At 31.8% G+C, this 20,206-nt stretch overlaps 1 protein-coding gene across 1 annotated transcript in view; it reads right to left on the bottom strand.

Annotated features, from left to right (window-relative positions):
* Window positions 1-368: 368 nt before the first annotated feature.
* Window positions 369-20,206, bottom strand: part of LOC145672500 (pyrimidodiazepine synthase-like) — a 99,965-nt gene continuing 80,127 nt past the window's right edge. Inside the window, exons 5-6 of the mRNA XM_081741665.1 lie at window positions 16,985-17,100; window positions 369-2,834 (exon numbers count right to left, since the gene is read on the bottom strand). Of these exons, the coding sequence (XP_081597791.1) occupies window positions 2,712-2,834; window positions 16,985-17,100 (239 nt within the window). The 3' untranslated portion in view covers window positions 369-2,711. The remainder of the gene's footprint in view (window positions 2,835-16,984; window positions 17,101-20,206) is intronic.

The raw sequence follows: 20,206 nt of genomic DNA, 5'->3' as shown, positions 1-20,206 counted from the left end.
AGTTACTGGCCCAAATCTGCGTTCCTTATGGAATTCCATGCCTCATTTAACATGTTGTCCATTATTCCATTAATTCGAACTAAATTATAAACTTCGTAGTCAGTAAACTATACCCGAACAGTGACGTTACCTTCTTCGTGCCTTGCTGTAGGTATTACAAAGTTGGAAAGCACCATTCGGGAAGATAATGTGTGAACTTTTAGCATTGGAATGCGAAAAGTTGCAATTTCGATTCGTCAGTTCAGGGTGCCCTCTTCCATTATCCATCCTTTATTTAATTTAGATATGTATACTGGAGAAGAAACATTACTTTACAAGAAACATTATTTCCAATGTGTGTTATAGCGTGCATAATTCAAACCACAAAAGATCTTTTACTGATTCATTTAATTATTTGTTCCTTTTCTAATACTATACATTTACAGAAACTAAAGAAATATTAATATTTCTCATAAATTCAATAAAAACATACGAAATATAGGGCATATTATTTCAGCTAACACACAAATTTGATCACATGGAAACTTATAAAACTTCTAACACATTACATCTTTTGTTCCAAATATATATTTTTCAGCACCAGAAAAAATAAAGCATCTAACTACACTGCATAAAACTGATGTAAAAATATAAAGAATTTATTTTACTTTGGACAAAGCAGCTTACTGGATCTAACATAGTATTTTCTAAAAATATTTACACTGATAAAGCGCTAAGCAAGGATTTGTATTCTAGTTTTATCACTGTCTTCTTTCGAAGACCCTGAGCGTTTATTGTCAAGTCGAATTACGCAACGAAATACAGCCTGATTGTCCTTAACGTTCATTATGCTGAATTATTTCGTAAAATTTATTTAAGACACAAAGGTCCCTGTACATTTTGCGTTTTAGCTCGCCTTGGTCACAAAAACTTACGCTGGAATCTATTAACATTATGCATTTAATACTTTCTGGAATATATTTTTCATACTTAACTCGCTTAAAAAGAAAAGTAATAAAAAGTTATCGAAGAATTATCACAGAATACCAATGAATACACATCTCCGCATATATATCGTATTTATGTGATGTTAAGAACATTACTATTACAAAAGATGCCTTAATTAAGTTATTAGGTTGCCCTATACCAGAATACTTAAAAAAGCTAGTTTTAAATTTCTGTGTTGAAATAACTTACTTTAATTGATAGTATAATATTTGAGAAAATGCCTTTCAAGAGATGTAGCTATGAATGACAAGGAATGTTTTTACGTTTATTACAGAAAATAAACATCCTGTAAGGAACAGTTTCTTTTTCCTTCACCAAATCGAGTAAAGTAAAAAATCATGTAAAAAATTAGTGAAAAATAATGTCATATTTATTATTCTGTTCTAATTAGTTTTACGAGAAAAACATTGTAAACCTTAGTTTTGTATAGCGTTTACTATTTAACTGAAGCGCAATTTGGTCGTGTAAGTTTATTTCTGTATGTTTTGATCACCAAAATGATATAAAACACTTTTGGAAATGTATATTGTAAGAAACGTAAAAAAAAAAAAAAAAAAAAAAAAAAAAAAAAAAAAAAAAACTAACCTTAACCAAGTCTGTCTTCTACGAATGGAAAAATAAAAAAAAAATAAATCTTTTGCACAAATCGTTGTACATTTTTGTTTCACTTACAGATTTGGAAAATACATACAGATAATACATTTGCCATTTTATCAGTTAACATTTTCTTTTATGAATAAACATCAAATTGCAGCTACCAAATTTTTCTTTAAGTAACATGACATTACAAATCATGTGTTCCAAGGATACTTACACATTTTAATTTTCTAAGTACAAAATATTCCATTACTTATTGATAAGCAGTCTTGCATTCAAGGCAATATGATATATTACGTAGTTAACTTTTAATTTTAATAAACAGTTTTTTTGAGCTTGGCTAGCACTAATACAGGAAGAGTATTCTAGAAGAGGTTATATTGAGCGATATAAGGATTTTTTTCTCTCACTGTGAAAAATTTTCAATATTATATTTTTAAATCCTATTCATACAGCCTTTTGAACAATGGAAATAATTAATGTGATCTATTACTTCTACTTGTAACAGTGCTTCAGAAAATAAGATAGTCTATTATCTCAAAAGAAAGTATGGATTAATACTGCATTTTCCAGAAAGTTTTACGGTGTATTATATATATATATATATATATATATATATATATATATATATATATATATATATATATATATATATATATATATATATATATATATATATATATATATATATATTATATATATATATATATATATATATATTTTACTTCAGATGTACTAAAAATCGTTACTCTAAGATTCAATTTATTTCTGATTTTTCCTAAATCATTATCTTCTCACTGTTCAGCCATTCTGATATGTTTTCAATTTCACTACAAAATTCAGAGAAAAGTACAAAGAGCTTAATTTTATGCATATATATGAATAACTTCTACTACTGGCAGTTTTCAGATACATTGTTTTGAAATTTAAAGAGAATGATACTATCCAATCCAACGTGTAAGTGAATACTCTCCCAAATATGTACATACAATTATTGCACTTGAAACTAAAAAGCATACATAACATGAAAAAAAAGAAATAATGAGAACAATAATACATCAAAACACCTTTTTATTATTTTAAAATATTTAAGAACTCAAAGGATTAAGTTTCGTTTGACATTGAGTTCAATCTTCGTCGTATTTGGGCTCACCAGCCAAGTAAGTTTTGTAGAATTTATAGTATGCTTCTGGGGATAAGTAACATTCCTTAACAGCTTTATCTTCTTTCATGGCATTTCTCCATTTCACCTGAAAAAAAAAAAATATTATTATTATTATTATTATTATTATTATTATTATTATTATTATTATAAATAAAATAGATTCATCATTTAGTTTCCTAAGTATAATTTATTTTTAAATATGGTAGAAACACCTGACTACTACAAAGATGAGCAATTACGCGGAAATGTCAACATTCAGCTCAAAAGAATAGAAAATAAAAACCGTAAAACTAATTACAATTATATTGTAGATTGACTATTCTAAATAATTTAATGCTGAATTTTAGCAATACTATTTGACAAACTTGTAATACAATAACACATCCATCCTCATATAAATGTTTCAATTGAACATACGATATATACCTTCAGACATTCTACAACATTTAAATCATCACAGAGCATTAAATTTAAAAAAAAAAAAAAAAAAAAAAAAAAAAAAGTGCACACCTATGATAGACAGTACAATTTGTAGATTTTTATTCTAATTCACGAACTAATTTCCAATACCAATTGAATTATCCCAATTATCTAACCGAATTTCCTGTTACCTTCCATTTACATATTTCTATCAAAACTTAAGAGAAGGAATGAAATGATATACAATGATTGAACAAATAAACGACTGGGACAAGAATCGAACCTGGGCTTTACACTTACCGTGTAAACACGTAACCCACTCCACTCTCTAAAAAGAACGATTCTATCCCACGAAGTCTGTGCTCAGCTACTCAGACTATATGAAATGTAGCATAACTTCTCTTGTGCTTAGACAATCCAATTTCTAAATTACAGAACACCTGTGATTGAATTGTATACCATGAACGGAGTAAATAACCCAGATGTTCTGTAATGAACAGTTTTCTAAGCATAAAAGGAGTTGTGATACAGTGAGTGGCTGAACGCAGACTTCAGGAGTGATCGAATGTATGGTTGTTCAGAGTGTGGACTGGATAGCGTAGAGGTTTATGCATCAGCACGGTAAGACAGTGACTAGTTCGATTTTCGGTAGTCATTATTGTTCCACTCTCTGTATATCATTGAATAGACAAATTCGAGTGATGTAACATCGGTTATTTATTCAATTTATCATTTATAATGCAGAAGAAAAGCTAAAATTGCCATGCGTTTTGATGATTTGAAGCCTATTTGTAACCGGTAATAATCAGCTTCTGAGAAGTTTGTTACATGACTTTCATAAAAATATTATATAAGTAATACTCTAAGTCTAATAAAATTTCTTTTTGGCCATCATAAAGTAGAGTGTACACTCCAAGAAAGAAAATTTTTCAGATTAAATCTGACATATGGCAATAGCATATGTAGGAAAGATTCAAAGAATATTACATCATTTCACAGCTTACAGCTCCTCCTATTTAATTTTTTAAAATTTATTTTTTATTTTTAATTCTTTATAAATTTGACATATTCTTCTCAGAACGTAGTTCTAACTTTACTGATTAAGAAAATTTAATATTTTCCTTTATAATAATAATAATAATAATAATAATAATAATAATAATAATAATAATAATAATAATAATAATAATAATAATAATAATAATAATAAAAACCAGGGAGAAGAGATCTTCCGTACGCCGTACCAGAATTTAAAAAGAAGTTATCGAATTAGTTAAGACATCAACTAATTTATATAGTTATTTATTCATTCATTCATTTTATTTATTAATTTATTAATTTTTAATTCGTTGAGGATATGTTTGATATGATTCAAGTCCCACTGATTCTTTACATCAAGTGTTTCTATGTATTGCATCGGTATGGACAGTTATTTTTGAGCCTGCTGTACCATTTTGTTTTGATTTTATTGAGTAACTCAACATTTAGTGCTGAAAATTTATTTTAGAAATACAGAATCAGGTTGCTTTAGAGTATTTTTATTGGTGAAGGTAAAATCTTTTATCAACCATTCATCCAATCTGCCTGGTTTCTTTCTTTTTAATTTCACTCTTTCTCAAAATTATTGTAAATATGAATAGAGAAAATTAAAAGACCTAACTTTATTAGTTCTAATTTATAGCCACTTGATTATTACATACTTTTCTTACATTTCTTAGTTTCCTGTGAAATATCTATAGACAAACATTATAACTTAAACCCTCAAAATAAGAGAAACCTTAAAAGGAATTAAAAGAGATGTACTTCATTCCAGCTATCTCGATTTGATTTTACTTTCAGTTTAGCGTCCCTTTTGAACAGCTAGGCTATATGAGACGTGGATATACAGCTTAACGTGGGAGATCTGAACCATATGAGCTCCCGCCGGAAATCGAAGCTGGGTCTTCCATTCCAGCTATTTCGAGACTAAATACTTCCACGCTTTCAAAGTCTTGACTGGAAGAGCCATCGCAAAACGACCATTAGGAAGACCTAGGCACAGATGGGAGGACAATATTAAGATGGATCTCGCAGAGATAGGAATACAAAGTAGAAACTGGATTCAATTAGCTAAGGATAGAAGTCAGTGGAGAGCTTTTGTGAACGCGGCATTGAACCTCCGGGTTCCATAGGCCATAGAGTGAGTTATCACCTTGGTAAGAAAATCCCGGGTTCTATTTCTTGCAAATGTATTTGTGATCCAGAATACACGTTAAAAGTGTAGGTTCAAGTCTCTTGTACTTACTGCTGAAAAATGATTGTACTGCAAGCAAAAATACTTCGTTATTCATAAGAGCCAGTTATTTATTGTAAGTGTAATAGAAAAATTGTTATCAAGCTGCAAACATATTAAACACATCAATAGTTCAAAATGAATTACAGGGCTCATAGTGGTCTGGTCTCTTCTAAATAGCTGAAAAGTGACCAAAAGCACATGTAAAAGTGATCAAATTTTCATTAAAAAGTAAACCTTCATCCCAAACTTGGGCATAAATTGAATTTTGCATTTTTTTCCCACCAAAATATCAGGCTGGATCATAGTTGAAATACGTAATGTTTTAGCATGTTAGGATTAAAAATTATTTTACTTAAGTTTGTCAGCTAATATTATATATATATATATATATATATATATATATATATATATATATATATATATATATATATATATATGATTACTTCTGTTTAGAGGTTCATTATTAATACATACTTTGCACGGTTTTATATTTCAACTTTGATCTACATGGGGTAAGGCCAAATTTCTACATTTTCATTATGACCAATAATACAAAATTAAAGTATGTAATTAATATATAGCATCTAGATTACCATTAATGTAATAACATTTTTCTTGTACAACTGGTTTGTTACAAATTTTGTCTTGGTACCACATGATTGGTAAACATCTATTCGGTCACATCTATTCAAGACTTCCTAAGAAATTTTCAAGTTGAAGTAACCGCCACTCATCACTCAGTAAATCCAAGTCAATGTTGAGGGGAAGAACTTTTGCCAGATTTGTAATATACGTGACACACTCAAATTACTTTACATTCTTCGGATGAAGGCAGGCATTTAAGTTCCATGGAAATTTCAAAGGTTTTCACTATCTGTCTATATACTACCACGTAGTGAAACTTTACATTTTTCTTGAAACTAAGCACATCCTTCTTCTTCCAACTGCTTGCTTGCTGCTTCTTTACACTATACTTCAACAGGTAACAGATTTTCCTTACTTACAGCACTTTCATCCAGTTCAAAGATGTAAGAATTTCTTTCTTCACAATTCACAATAACAAAACCTTGGTAACAGTTTGAAGTTTAGAGTACAGAACATGTACAAGGGGCTCCACCTAAAGCCATTTTGTGATATTGTTGAAAAGTTTTGTACTTGAAATGACAAAATTTAACTGCGCTTTGGTTGAAGAGTCTTTCAAAATTTTAGAAACTGACTTGTATTTTCCAGTAGAAATGAGGTTTGATTTCTTTACAGGAAGAAACTTGAAGAAATACTCCTGCAGAGAACTGAGTTCAAGAACTCTTTCACGTGATTTTTCAAGTATAAGCCACTCTCATGTTTGATAAATCAATGTTTAGGCAGTCCTTAGTGAAATCTTCCCACCTTGAGTGCCAACCGTTGGAAAAAAAAAAAAAAAAAAAAAAAAAGTACACATGACAAATCAATGACAAAATCACTCATTTCAATTCCAAATTCTTGGAGTACTTTTTGGAATGCGTTATGAACTGTGTGTGTTACATGTTCCTATATTAAGCAAACTCCTTTGTCCTCATTTATCATTCTGTGAAGCTTTTTATTGGTATTTGGTCCATCACTACCTAACATCAAGAGGTTCTCTTTGGAAAAGTTTGCATTGTCTATTGCTAGATTTGTATGTTTCAAGAGTCCTTCTTCTGTGGTTCTTCTTAGGTAAAATGTCTCCACATGGCCAGTTTCAACACGAAAAATTGACTAACCCCCCTCCTCCCCTAAAGTAACTTTTAGTGAAACTTGGGGGGAAAAGAATAACTTTTAGTGACCAACTTGGAAAAAGTAACTTTTAGCTTTTAAAAAAAAGTGACTCGCTATGAGTCCTGGAATTGCATCATAGGTAGTGTGTGTGTGTGTCTGTCACTGTTAGGTGAAATCAACCGATATACGTACAATCTCCTACTTAAGATTGTATTTGAAAGCAGCTCCTACCTTTGGAATTACATATGAATTAAATTAATATCAAGTCCAGCAAATAAAATTCTTTATTACAAGGTAACGAAGAAAGTATTTGCCGTTTTTTACGTCCCGTTAATTATGCGCTCAGAGAGAGGAAACGAAATGACGCACATGCCTGCTAAACAATCAGGGATTAGTCTGATCATCGACCTTTAGTAATACAGGTACGTTGCGCACACACAAAGTTATAGCTCGTCCAGTGTCGAAGAGAGAGTTTGTTGTTTGATTTTAAGATTGGCTTGTCAGCTGCCGCGTTAAGTCACCTCATATGTCAAACATTTCGGGAAAAATATCGTGAACGAACGCATCACCAGGCACTTCTAGAAATTCCGCTCGGGAAAGTGAGCCTCTCGGATGAACGTCACAGTGGACGACAACGTGTTGGATGACGAGGCCCTGAAAGCAGCCATCGAGGATGACAATGGTCTAACGTGTGATTAGCTTGCAGAAAGATTCCATATTTCCGCTAAAACAGTCAGACTGAACCTGCATGGGATAGGGGAGTCATACAAGTGAAACAAGTGGTTACCCCACATTGTCAGCAGTCAACAAGAATGACGAGTGACACAGCCTGTTTGTCCTCGCTCAGTCGGTACTGGAACATAACCATCTTTTATCGCTTGCTCATTGGTAATGAAAAGTGGGTCCCATATGACACTCAAGAGTACCAAACATTGGTTGTCGGCCCGTGATCCCAAAACCACTTCTGCACCCACGAAAGGTTATGTTAGAATATAAGAATACATAGATAAAAAGTGTTTAAAAAATGTGCACTAGCCGTTCCTAAGGTAATTTGGGCATGAGTATGTGCAAATAGAAAGTGACAAGATTTAACGAAGATATAGATTATGGATGTTATGTAAAATATGATTTAGGATTTGAAGATTACAGGAAGATATGCTAATGATGAGTTATATGTTTTAAGAGATTTGTATGAAACTAGGATAAAGGTACAGATAAAGCATAAACAAGATTCATGTGTAGATTACTGTTGTAGTAAAATAGATACAAACAAGTGATCTAGATACGATATAAAGATTTCCGATTAAGGAATTTAATCTAACAGGTTATACTTTCTGTATGCTGAAATTGTCGGCAAGTGGTGCATTACGAGCTCCTCCCACCAGGTCAGATCAACACTGTTGACCTTTACTCTCAGCAGTTGCAAAGGGTGCACCATGTATTGCAGTAGAAAGAACTGGCATTGGTGAATCGCAAGGGTGTGCTGGTCCTGCACGACAATGCCAAGCCACATGTGGCAAAGAGGACCCGAGATACCCTTCAGTAACTTGGTTGGGAGACATTGCCATGCACCATATTCAATGGACTTCGTACAGACAGATTACCACCTGTATTGCTCTCTGGACGATCACCTCCGTGGGAGATCCTTCACGAATGAAGAAGGAACGTACTCACGGACTTTTCCATCCACGACCGCGAAGTTTTATCACTGGGCGGATCCAGGACCGACTTCTGGGGGAGGGGGTTGTTATACTGCTACTTTTAAGGGCTCCAAACCTTGGGATGACTTTTATATATATAAAATAAGAAAGTCCCCCCGATCCCCCCCCCCCCTGGATCCGCTCCTGCTAGGGTATTGTGCAACTGCAGGAACGTTGGCAAAAGGTGTTGGATGCTGGAGATTACTTCGGAATCTAAAGACAAACACCGTCAACGGTATTGCTCTTTGTTTATCACTGCTCTAGAATTTTTTTTTTTTTTTTTTTTTTTTTTTTTTTTTTTTTTTTTTTTTTTTAAACTTTGTATTACTAACCTGGGTTGGTTTCGGCAATACATCGTTGCCTTCATCAAATCCATTATTAGAGTACAGTAACGTATTAATAAACTCATTACAGTAATAATAATAAACACAAATGAGTAAAGAAAAAATATGCTTTGGTTAGATGTTATTTCTATTTAACACTATTCATTTTTCATATAAAGTAGATCAATAAATCAATCTTTACTAGCAGAATAAAAATTATTATTAGCAACAATAGATATACCTCGTAGAATCATAAAAACTCTATTTTCTCAAATACTGTGCATTAAGAATTTAGCCTAAAGTACTATGTCACATTGTTCAGGTCGATGTGATTATCAAGTGTTTCATCTTTAGACAAAATTAAAGAATTAATTATATTTTTATGATGAGAAGGTTAATGAGAAGATTTTTAATTATATCTCATTAACCATACTGTGTATTATCGTCTTTTGTAGCTATATAATGAAAAGCTACTTCATCCTGTTTCACTATAGCGTACACTTGTTCATGTTTCATTATAGTGTATACTTTATCGTGTTTCATTCCAGTGTATACTTCATTATGTTTCATTACAGGGTATACTTCATTATGTTTCATCTTAATTAGGTGGGATGATTATTGTACAATATCAAATTTTAGTTACACAAAACTTTTTTTTTTTTTCGATTTTCTCGAAGAAAAACATTTAGGCATGAGGATTTACATCTATCTATTATCATTTTCTTCAGATCAAGGACTTCTATCGATTGATTGATAGATCTCATCGTTGGATGATTTTTTTTTTTTTTTCATTTAACGCTACTAATATTGTGAAATTTATAAGTAGTTTGTGTGTCACTGTTGGAATTATGTTTGCCACTGTTAAAAATACATATGTCACTGTTAGAAGTACACTGGCTAACTTACGTAGTATATTATAACGATACTGGTTCTTAATCACATTAATATTGAGCCATTAAAACACATCAATTACCTTTTATACACTTAGTTTAATAAATGTGATGGAGAAGTGTACGTTTTACTTCTACATAAATTTTTAAGATGTCTGCTTAGCTCACTCAATAATTCTATTTATTTTTGTTGTCATGACGACGACATAGAGATTTTTGATTACATAAAAACATTTGAATATTTTTTTTATATATTATTTCTTCTTCTAATAGCCGATTCAGCCTAGTACCTATTTAAAATGCATTATGGCCCAAATTTACAAGTAAATAATAATTTACAAGTGAAAATGTACAGCATACTGCTGTAATATAAGTAGTGATTGCTGAACAAACATGTGTACAACTTTCTCTTGACGAGAAGTGGATTACTTTATATTTTCTTTACTCTTTTTAATCTGGCTTTTTCCCCGATCCATGTTTCTAGCCCATCTTTAGATTTTCTTTTTCGTGCCGCTAAACTGAGGAGGGACATAGTTATTTCCGAATTTTACTTCTTAGACGAACATGTGATCTGAGGTGAGTACTAAGCTTTTTATTTATATAGTTTTTTTTCTAAATATAATCACCACTCGCAATATATAGTAATAAATGAAAAGTCTATTTCAGCATAATAAAAAAAATCTATTATTTGCAAGTGAACGACATACTTTTAGCGCCATAAAAATTCATTTTTCAGTTTTCTCGAAAACTAATCATGAAAATTTCTTTTTTAGTATCTACTTGGTTAATTTGGATGTTGCCTATTGATTAATATTAGTCTCATCTTCGAGTAATATTATAGGTTTAAACAAAATTTAAAGTTTAATAATTATTCATGATTATGAACTATATCTCATTACCGGTAATCATATTGCGTACTGTTGTCCTGGTAGTGTCATAATATAATATAAACTTGGCGAAAGAGTACCTATTGTACAGCACCAATTTTCAACTTTTTAAAAAAAAATCCGAAAACTACGCATAAGGATTATCATCACCAATATCTTTCTGTTCAGCTCAGTAAGAGCTATCTACTGATGTAGGTTTCGTCTTTGAACATTTTTTTCTCCTTAAACGCTAGTGAATTTATATGTATAAAAAAACATATAATTTGAGAAAAGAATCCTGAACCTTTTTTAATAATATTTGCTGAACCTGCGCTGTCTACTCAGCGTATCGTTCCGTTATGACCCTGAATCTCCTTCCCACTGTGCATGTCTCCTTACACAAGTAAAGGATAGCAGACTCACAAAGGAAGTGAACTACTATGTATAGATGTTGGATTGAGTTTGTAGAAAATTTGTAAAAGTAACACGATATCAAGTGAAAAAAATTTTTTTTTTTTCTAATAAATCCATATCCGTCTGAGTACGCCTTATTGCATCTTTTGAATCCTTTGAAGTTGCCAGCATACAATAGGTTTTGCCATTCAGATTTAAGCAAAGCACCTGTACTGTCCGTCAACCCACCATACGTAACCTCTCTACGGGTTGCCTAACACCCTAATTTCGGTCTGCAACAATGTTAATCTTATGGGCTCAAAACGGCCCTTAAATGTTGAATAGAATAGCGACATGGTTACTGAAAATTTGAATGAGAACTGGACAATCTACACAAAATTTGGAATGGACTAGCGAAAACGGCACGTTTCTAGCACTTGTAGTTTTCGAGATCTTATTGTCGAAAGGATTGCGAACAAACATAAACCCAGCATTTTAATATATAGACTAGCTGAACCTGCGTTCTCTACACAGCGTATCATTCACATATGAGCATGAATCTCCTTTTCACTCCTCAACATCTGTACACGTCCCTTTACAGACAAGTGAAAGACGCCTTGATAAATCGGCAAGGAGTATACTATAAAGGGGAGTTTTTTTCGATTTTTTTTTTCAATATTTCGCATCGTTTGCAAGATTTCAGCCTACTTCCGGTTGGAGTTTCGTCATGTATGATCAGTTTTCTTCTTGCATGAAATATGTAATAAGCAAGTACATTACATACACAATTAATTACAATGTCAATTATATGGTGTTCATTGAGCAAAACACTCCAAAAACTAAAGATTTATATTAGCCTGGAGAAATGGTTATCCTTAGTTTTTCATAATCATTTAGCCATGAAATAAACGTCTGGGAGATATACAACCCCTGTATATAACTACGTTTTGTTGGAATGTGTAACTCATAAGATACGATGCTTTAGTTTTTTAAAATTTCAACACTTCCAGTGTACCCCTAAAAAAATGTAATAAAGATAACAGCCACGTTTTTTTTAATATTCAATTAAAATTGGACAATCTACACAAAATTTGGAATCGACCTGCGAAAACGGCACATTTCTAGCACTTGTGGTTTTCGAGATCTCATTGTCGAAAGGATTGGAGACAAACATATAAGCCTAGCATTTTAATATATAGATAGAATGTATAGAATCAATTATTCAAAGGTTCATTTCCGTTCCTCATGAATTTTTTTTTTTTTTTTTTAATTTATTTTCACTTATTATTAGTGTACAATTATTTACCACTAAAAATGATTTGAAAATATGTGAATTTAGTTTATCTGAATCCAGTAAATTATTTCGCATGCTATTACAGTGGATTTAGAAAGTCTCCCGCAGTGGGTTATAGCACAGCAACTGATTGCAATGTGGCATTACCGTATTTATATTGCAGTATATGTCTCTTAAAAGAGTTGAAGGTTAAAGTTTATCCTCATTCAGTGTGTTACATATTACCATAGCATAATATACACCCTCATTTATGTGTGTTAAATATTACCATAACATACACCCTCATTTATGTGTTAGATATTACACTAACATAGTATACACATACACAAAGATAAACGTGATTGTTTCGATACTTTTCTGACAATAACAAGACCTGAACGCACTATACAATCAAGTTTAACATCTCGTTTTATTTAGATAACAGAAGTACTGTCCAAATGTTTAATCATATTCCTATCCTGAGAGTGCTAATGGACATTACTCCTGACTAATAAATGAGCTCCTGAAAGGTTCAACGCTAGAAGACCTTATAGATCTACACTATTATCAATTTCCGATGAATTAAAAGCGGGAACAGAGCGGAATAGAAAAGTACTATCAGAGAAGGAACGGAAGAGAGGAAAAGTAAAGATATATATTGTATAACCTAAATTCTGAAAAACGGGTATTGAATACATGCTTCATTTCCTGACGACATTATTATTATTATTATTATTATTATTATTATTATTATTATTATTATTATTATTATTATTATTATTTTTCAGTCTTTTGCCCCAGGGCTGCTCATTTTTCTAGGATAGTTCTTTTTTCACGGCCTCTTAACATTTCTGAGTAGCTATCCCTTCCTGATGGTTGATGGGGCCAATAACATTAGGAAAACTAGTCTGCATCTCACCTGTTAATGGAGCAGATCAAATATTTCCTGGTGGCTGAACAAGGACACACATCTTGTCTTTTTAAATCACTGAGTAGGGTGTCTACTGAGTTTCAATTTCAAAATTCCAGTATATTTCTCTATATTCAGTACAACTATCAGCAAAATTCTAGTATCTAATACAATGATTTTTTAAAAAGTTTTTAGGAATAATCACACTCTTGATTTCAGGTTCGCAATTGTTTTGCCATAAAATGAATATTTTATTTTTAATAAATTTAGTTAACCTTGATTTCTTTGAAATACAAATGATTAGGTATATATAGCTGCTTACGAAAGCGCTGAAATCTTTACACGCGCTGAAAGCTTTACACAAGCAATGTGCCACATCCATACCAAGCATTAAAACTGGCCCTCAGTTTCCCATCACTGGGCGAACTTTTACTAACTTTACTGACTAGTTTGCAGCCCTGTATACTGTACTTGAAGCAGTGCATATAATATAATGCATCCATTGTTGTTATACGTGAGGTATTGGAAAAAAAAAAAAAAAAAAAAAAAAAAAACAGCATTAGTAGAAAGAGGAAAGATGGTGACTATCAAACCCCAAGAGAGAGGGTGTCACGTCTTAACGCTGGATCATTAGGGAAAATCACAATTTATTATTTCAGTAACTGTACTATATTACGTAAGTATTGTTGTTCTATAAAATACTTTTTTCATGATCTGATGTTCAATTTCAGTACTTTCCTGTGACCGACAACCTCAATTCATGACTTTCATGGCCCGTACACAACCCACTCGAAGGCCTGATACAGTGAGCCAAGAGCATTATTTGTATTATATAACTGAATTATTAAGTTTGTTATAACATATATAAATAATTGTGTATTATTCTATTCTAGTTATAATGCAAGATTACTACCACCATGAACTTTTGGAGTTCAAAATTCCACGGTAAATAAAGAATGATAATATTTGTATATTTTATAATTCTTCTAGTATGTCGATCAAAATTCCAGTATATTTGAAGTATTTCCAGTATCAAAATTAAATTCCAGTATTTCCAGTATCAGTAGACACCCTGCTGAGTGAAGGGTCATGTAGTCTTCTGAATTTTATTCTAGATCCTCTGGCCGAGATAAGAAGCTATTGTTCGTTCTTATTTCCTTTTTCTTGTTTGAATTGTGTTATAGACCTTGTCTTATATGAGCCAGTACAGTGAGTATCTTATTTAATTATCAGGTTATTGTGTTATTTTAGACTGATTTTATTATATAGCATAATGCTTAATGAAGATGTGTCCTGTTTGTGAACTCTCAATATATGATGCAAAAGGCACTTACTTGTTCAGTCAGTTCACAGGAATTTTACTTCAATGTAAAGGATTCAATCGAAGGTAGAAATGTTACTTTGCGTGCTGGTTTTAAATGTGAGAAATGTATCAAAAGAGAAAATGTGAGTACAAAGGTAACTAAGGTTTCTGAGCCTGGAGAGGCGTTTCTATTAGTACACCACTAATACAAATAAAGAACACTGAACATAACACTAATACAAATAAAGAAAATAAAAACAAGAGAGTTAAAAGAAATCGGCAGACAGATTTATAAGAATTTTCCTGGGCTTTACAACAATACAATAGGTTTAAACCCAGATGGTGAAAACAAGAATATGAACAACGAATAAACAGAGGTTGTATCAAAAAATACGAAAAGAATCCGAAATATGCAAATTAATAAGGAAAATAATGAAAATATGAATGATCGTAATGAAAATAAAAATCAACAGAAAGAAATTTAGGTGATGTATTTGATGGTGTTATTCAATAAGTACATTGAAACTATTATTTCTAAAGCACGTAGAAACCTGTGTTTAATCAAATGGATTTATAGGATTTTTACAAGTCTGAAAACTTGTTTAGTATTATATTTTGCAAATGTAAGAAGTCATTTAGAATATTTTTCCAATATGTGGAACAGAAACTCAATATTTTTTTAATAATCTGGAATCGAATCAAAATTTACTTTTTGCCTGGTTAAAATGAAAATTTAAGGAACATGAGTGAAAATCGACCCAGCAAACTAGATTGGCATTAGGTTTATTAAGCTTCGCCAACAGGAGGGAATTATTTGAATTGAGAACTTTACATAACATCTTGGTAAGTAAATTACATTTGTTTCATTTTAAATGTTTATGTTCCAAGAAATAACAAGGAATTTTCGAATTTTTAGATGTGTATCTAAACTGGCAGAAGAACGTATTTGTAAGCGAGTTGAAACTGTCAGTATTTTCGTACAATAAATATCTTCAACAATAATTTACATTATGTTAAGAAACAATATCTTTTATATTATTTACCAGTATAGATCGAATATCTGTATGTTACTGTATGATTCAGCATGTCTTTAGTGTTTTTTTTAAATATGGTATTTGTGTATTCTTTTAGTTTGTTGCTGTACTTGTCATTCTATTACATGTATTTTTATTTATTATGCGTATTTTATGTTCTGCGTAAATTGTAATAGGATTTTATCTGCAATTTCCATATTCAATAAATATTTAAAATTTTATCCACTCCCTAATTATTAGCGTTCCTGTGTCCCTGAACATAAGAATATAAGATGATAGCTTGATTCCATTCATCAAACGAGAAAAGCAGTTACAATATGTCGAAGCCATTATTACTAAAGCTAGAGGGTTCATTCTATTGGCTTAATAGTATAAGTAAATCAAATAAATACAAAAACATCGCTTAAATTAAGAACCTGACCATTTAATAAATTCTATAGACATTTCCGCTTCGATTAGAATTTTATTTATTTATTTTCAATATTTGAAAGCTGAAACAAATGAGATATTAACTTCATTTATCTTTCTGCACTTATGTGATACACCATCATTTATTTTACGAAACAATAATTTGAAATGAATTATTGTTATAAATTGGTTGTTAATCTTGAACTACAAGAGATCTGCAGAATTGAGTTTAGCACTGAATAAGTAACTTGAATAAAAGGGCATGAATTACTAGCCCACCAATTATTTTATCTTGAAATACGTTGACATTGAATCCTGAAATGTGCTACACTGACTCCATAATAAAAGTGAAAGATACAATTTACAATAATAAATATGAACTTCCGTATTCGAAACATTTTAGCGTCTTGTTTACGGATCACGCTCTAGTGTAGAACTCTGACAATAATCTGTACACACCTATTTAAGTTTTGTCAAATTGCAGATTTTAATGAACTTAGAAAACATTCAAGCATGCCATTGTATGTATTGATTTTATCTACACATTCCAACGTAAGACATCAGAAAGAATGGCATGACTCTGCATGATCAACTAGTCAAGCCTGTCAAAGTCCATTAGAGAATTGAATAATGACTGTAATCCCAGCTTCACCAACGGGCCGTAAGTGATGACGATAGGCACATATAAAATTAATTTTTGTCTTACCAAATTAGGAAACCTGTCCTTCGGTGCTTTAAAGTCCTCTCCACCAAACATTGCAGGCAACTTCGATCTCTCACTCCATGGCCAAATCATATAGTCCAACATTCCAGGTTGTTCACCTACGAAATTATTAATTTTTACTCTTAAGAACATTACTTTCCTTACTGTTACCAATAATTTGACTTAATTACAAATATATTTTTCCTTTACATATAATAAATAAAACTATTTTCTAAACAGTAATAGTACCAACGAAATTTCTTTCAAAATGCTTCTACTCTCTTGCAGATATGAGGGCATTCAGAGGTGAAGTGATTCGCCTCCTATGGCTAGAGTCGCGTGTGATCTTACAAAATTTAAAGAAGAGAAGGAAGTATGATCTTCGGTTTGTGCCCATATTGTTTTCTCTAGTTTCGTCTTTTATTGTTTGCATGCATTTATCATAATTGCCTTTAGTCTAAGCTCATAATCATGGCAGACTAAAGTTTTCCTCGTCTGCACGTAGGATTGATTTAAAAGTCTTAGCAAACCTATTTACATCTCACCTACATACGCTTGAAAGAAATAAATGAAAATTTATGTGCAACAGTCATAGTTTTTTTTTTTTTTTAGCAATTTCCAATTATGTTATAGACTGTACATAAAATTATGTGTTCATGCTATTCAAAAATATATTGCCAAGTAATAATATAAAGTTATTTCATATCTACAGAATTCTAATTTATGTACTTAATGTTGCATATTGTCAAACAATACAATTTTTTAAAAAACAGCAACTAAACCAGTGAAAACAGGAAGGTACTTTGAAACAGAGTTAATGTAAAACCAACATCTTCTAGAAGTGCATTAATGAAAATTTACGTCACGAGAACTCCGCCTCACCCCTCCTCTTCAAACCCAGTTCACAATTCATAAGATTTTACGAAACATCACTGTTTGTCGACAAATACAGACTATATTCTGAGTCTTTCTATATTAATTTGACTATACAAATATACCGTCCTTTCTCTATTTACAGAAAATAATTGACACATGTTGAATAGTATTTTTTAAAGTGGTAGTACGGATTTACGTTATTTATTGCATACTTAAAGAGTTTTCGTAAAAAGTATGTCACCGATATTGTGTGATATTTCTCAACAGATAAATCAAAGACTTCACAATGTTGGAAAAAGATCAGTGACTTAAAACCTACAGGAAAACTTCTTAAAGACGTAGTTAACAAGGTAGGATTCAAAGTACCACCCATTACAATAGTAAGCTTTGTTTTCAGTTTCTTACTGAAAATTAACAATTACAGCAATAAATATTACCTAGGTATTAGTTAGAAATAATGTACACGGCGTATCTGGCAAAATTATCAAATTCCAGATTTTTGAAGAAAAAAATTTATGACCTTTCAAAATTGGGAAACTCAACCACTTGCTGAAACTTAACAAGCGATTATTTTATTTGTAAGATATTGAAACAGCTGCGAATAACTTCCTAGAAAATAATAAACACTATTACCAACCACCCATCAGCCACTCCGCACCAACATACCAAGAAAGGTATATTATAGGGAACTTTCGCTACAGTTTTCATCGAATGGAAAAACAAGTAGAAAAGAAAAACTAAAGAACAGAAAATTAAGTTCGAAGCGCCGAGGTGAGCGCCATTCTCAATTGCAAGATCACGTGCTAATGTTACCAGAGTGAATCATGGTGGAAGATAAGCAATACAAGTATGGATGAAGGGGTGATTTGATTTGATTTGAGTTTACCATCCTTTTCAGTAGCGAGGCTATATAAGACGTGAACCTACTGCTTAACCTGGGATCCGAGCCACAAGCTCCCGCCGGGATCAAACCCAGTCTCCCACGCCAAAGGATAGGAACGGGTGAGTCGGTCAAGGTGCAGATCCTTTCAGTATATCACTGTCAAACAAAAAGAGAGTTTTCCTAAAATAATATAATACGGTATTGTGTGTGAGGGCATAGCTAATCAAAAAATTGGACGAATAATTATTGGTCGTCTATTGGTATTTTGAACAAAATTCTCCCGTAAATATCTTCTAAGTGACTAGTTTTCACGTAACAGCCAAGACAGAAACAGTCGAAACTACGTAGTAATGTCTAGGAACTGTCGAAGATTTACTAGGTATGGCTCTTATCTGCTGATCCTACTAACCGTGATCTCTAAGTACTATCTACTGTAATCTTAGATAACTATCACACATCTCCCTTTCTACAGAGAATCAACCAACTTAATCACACAAGTACATTCCCCCTTCTGTACTCCCTACTTCTTCAGATAATTGATAAGAGATTATTTTCCTTGCCTTCAGTTCCTCTAATTTCTGTTCTGCTTCTCTGTCTACAGTGGTTACTCGGTATTCTTACATTGTCTTGTTGTAATGTTCTTTGATTTCCTTCAATCGTGCTATGTATTTTGCACTGACTATTATTGATAAGCTTTAGTCACAAGCTTCATGCACAAAAGTATACGCTGTGCTTCTAAAGAACTTTTTTTTTTTATATTTCCTTTTATTATTTAATTGTTACGTTAGTTTGGTTGCCAGAATATTTCGAAAACAGTGTTGGAAAAAGAATCATTTGTGTGTGTGTGTGATGTGAGTCAGTGCAATAATTTGACACTTCTTGCCTTAGCATAACAAATAAGAACATGTCCTACATTGTTGAATGAGAAAGTATTGTGTCTCACATGGTACAACATATTTTCCTTATTTTTTCCAAGTAAATAGCACGTAAGCTTGTGATTGAGAATTGAATGAGATTATTATAAAAATATATATTTTATGCAAGTTTCGTAACATGAGCAAAATGTCTATTCTTATGTCTACTGTTGTTACAAGAAAAGAAAGTTATTCACAGAAAGAATACAGACAAAAAGTTCAAGTGAAGCAACTAACACAAAATGTATTACTAGTGATAATAATAATGCGTGCGAAAAACTCTTTGAATCGACTTCAAAATTACAGTAATTTTCTGGATAGTAGCTACGTTTTCATCGTATAGGCTGCACAATTACGGTGTACACTCGTGTCCAAAATTGTTCTCGCATTTCTATAAATATGTTGTTGTTGGAATATAATTTGACAACGAATTCGCCCGGTATTTTTTATTATGTTAGTATGTGTATAGTTGGCAGAGACATGTATGTGGCAAATTTCATGTCAAAAGAGCAGTAAATAAGAACAATAAAACTAATATAAAATTTTCTTGTC

The sequence above is a fragment of the Thermobia domestica genome, chromosome 2, assembly GCF_964235325.1.
Source record: "Thermobia domestica chromosome 2, izTheDome1.hap1.1, whole genome shotgun sequence".
NCBI classification, from domain to species: Eukaryota; Metazoa; Arthropoda; class Insecta; order Zygentoma; family Lepismatidae; genus Thermobia; species Thermobia domestica.
Note: the sequence above shows the minus strand (reverse complement) of the source record. Positions and strands in the feature narration are given on the sequence as shown.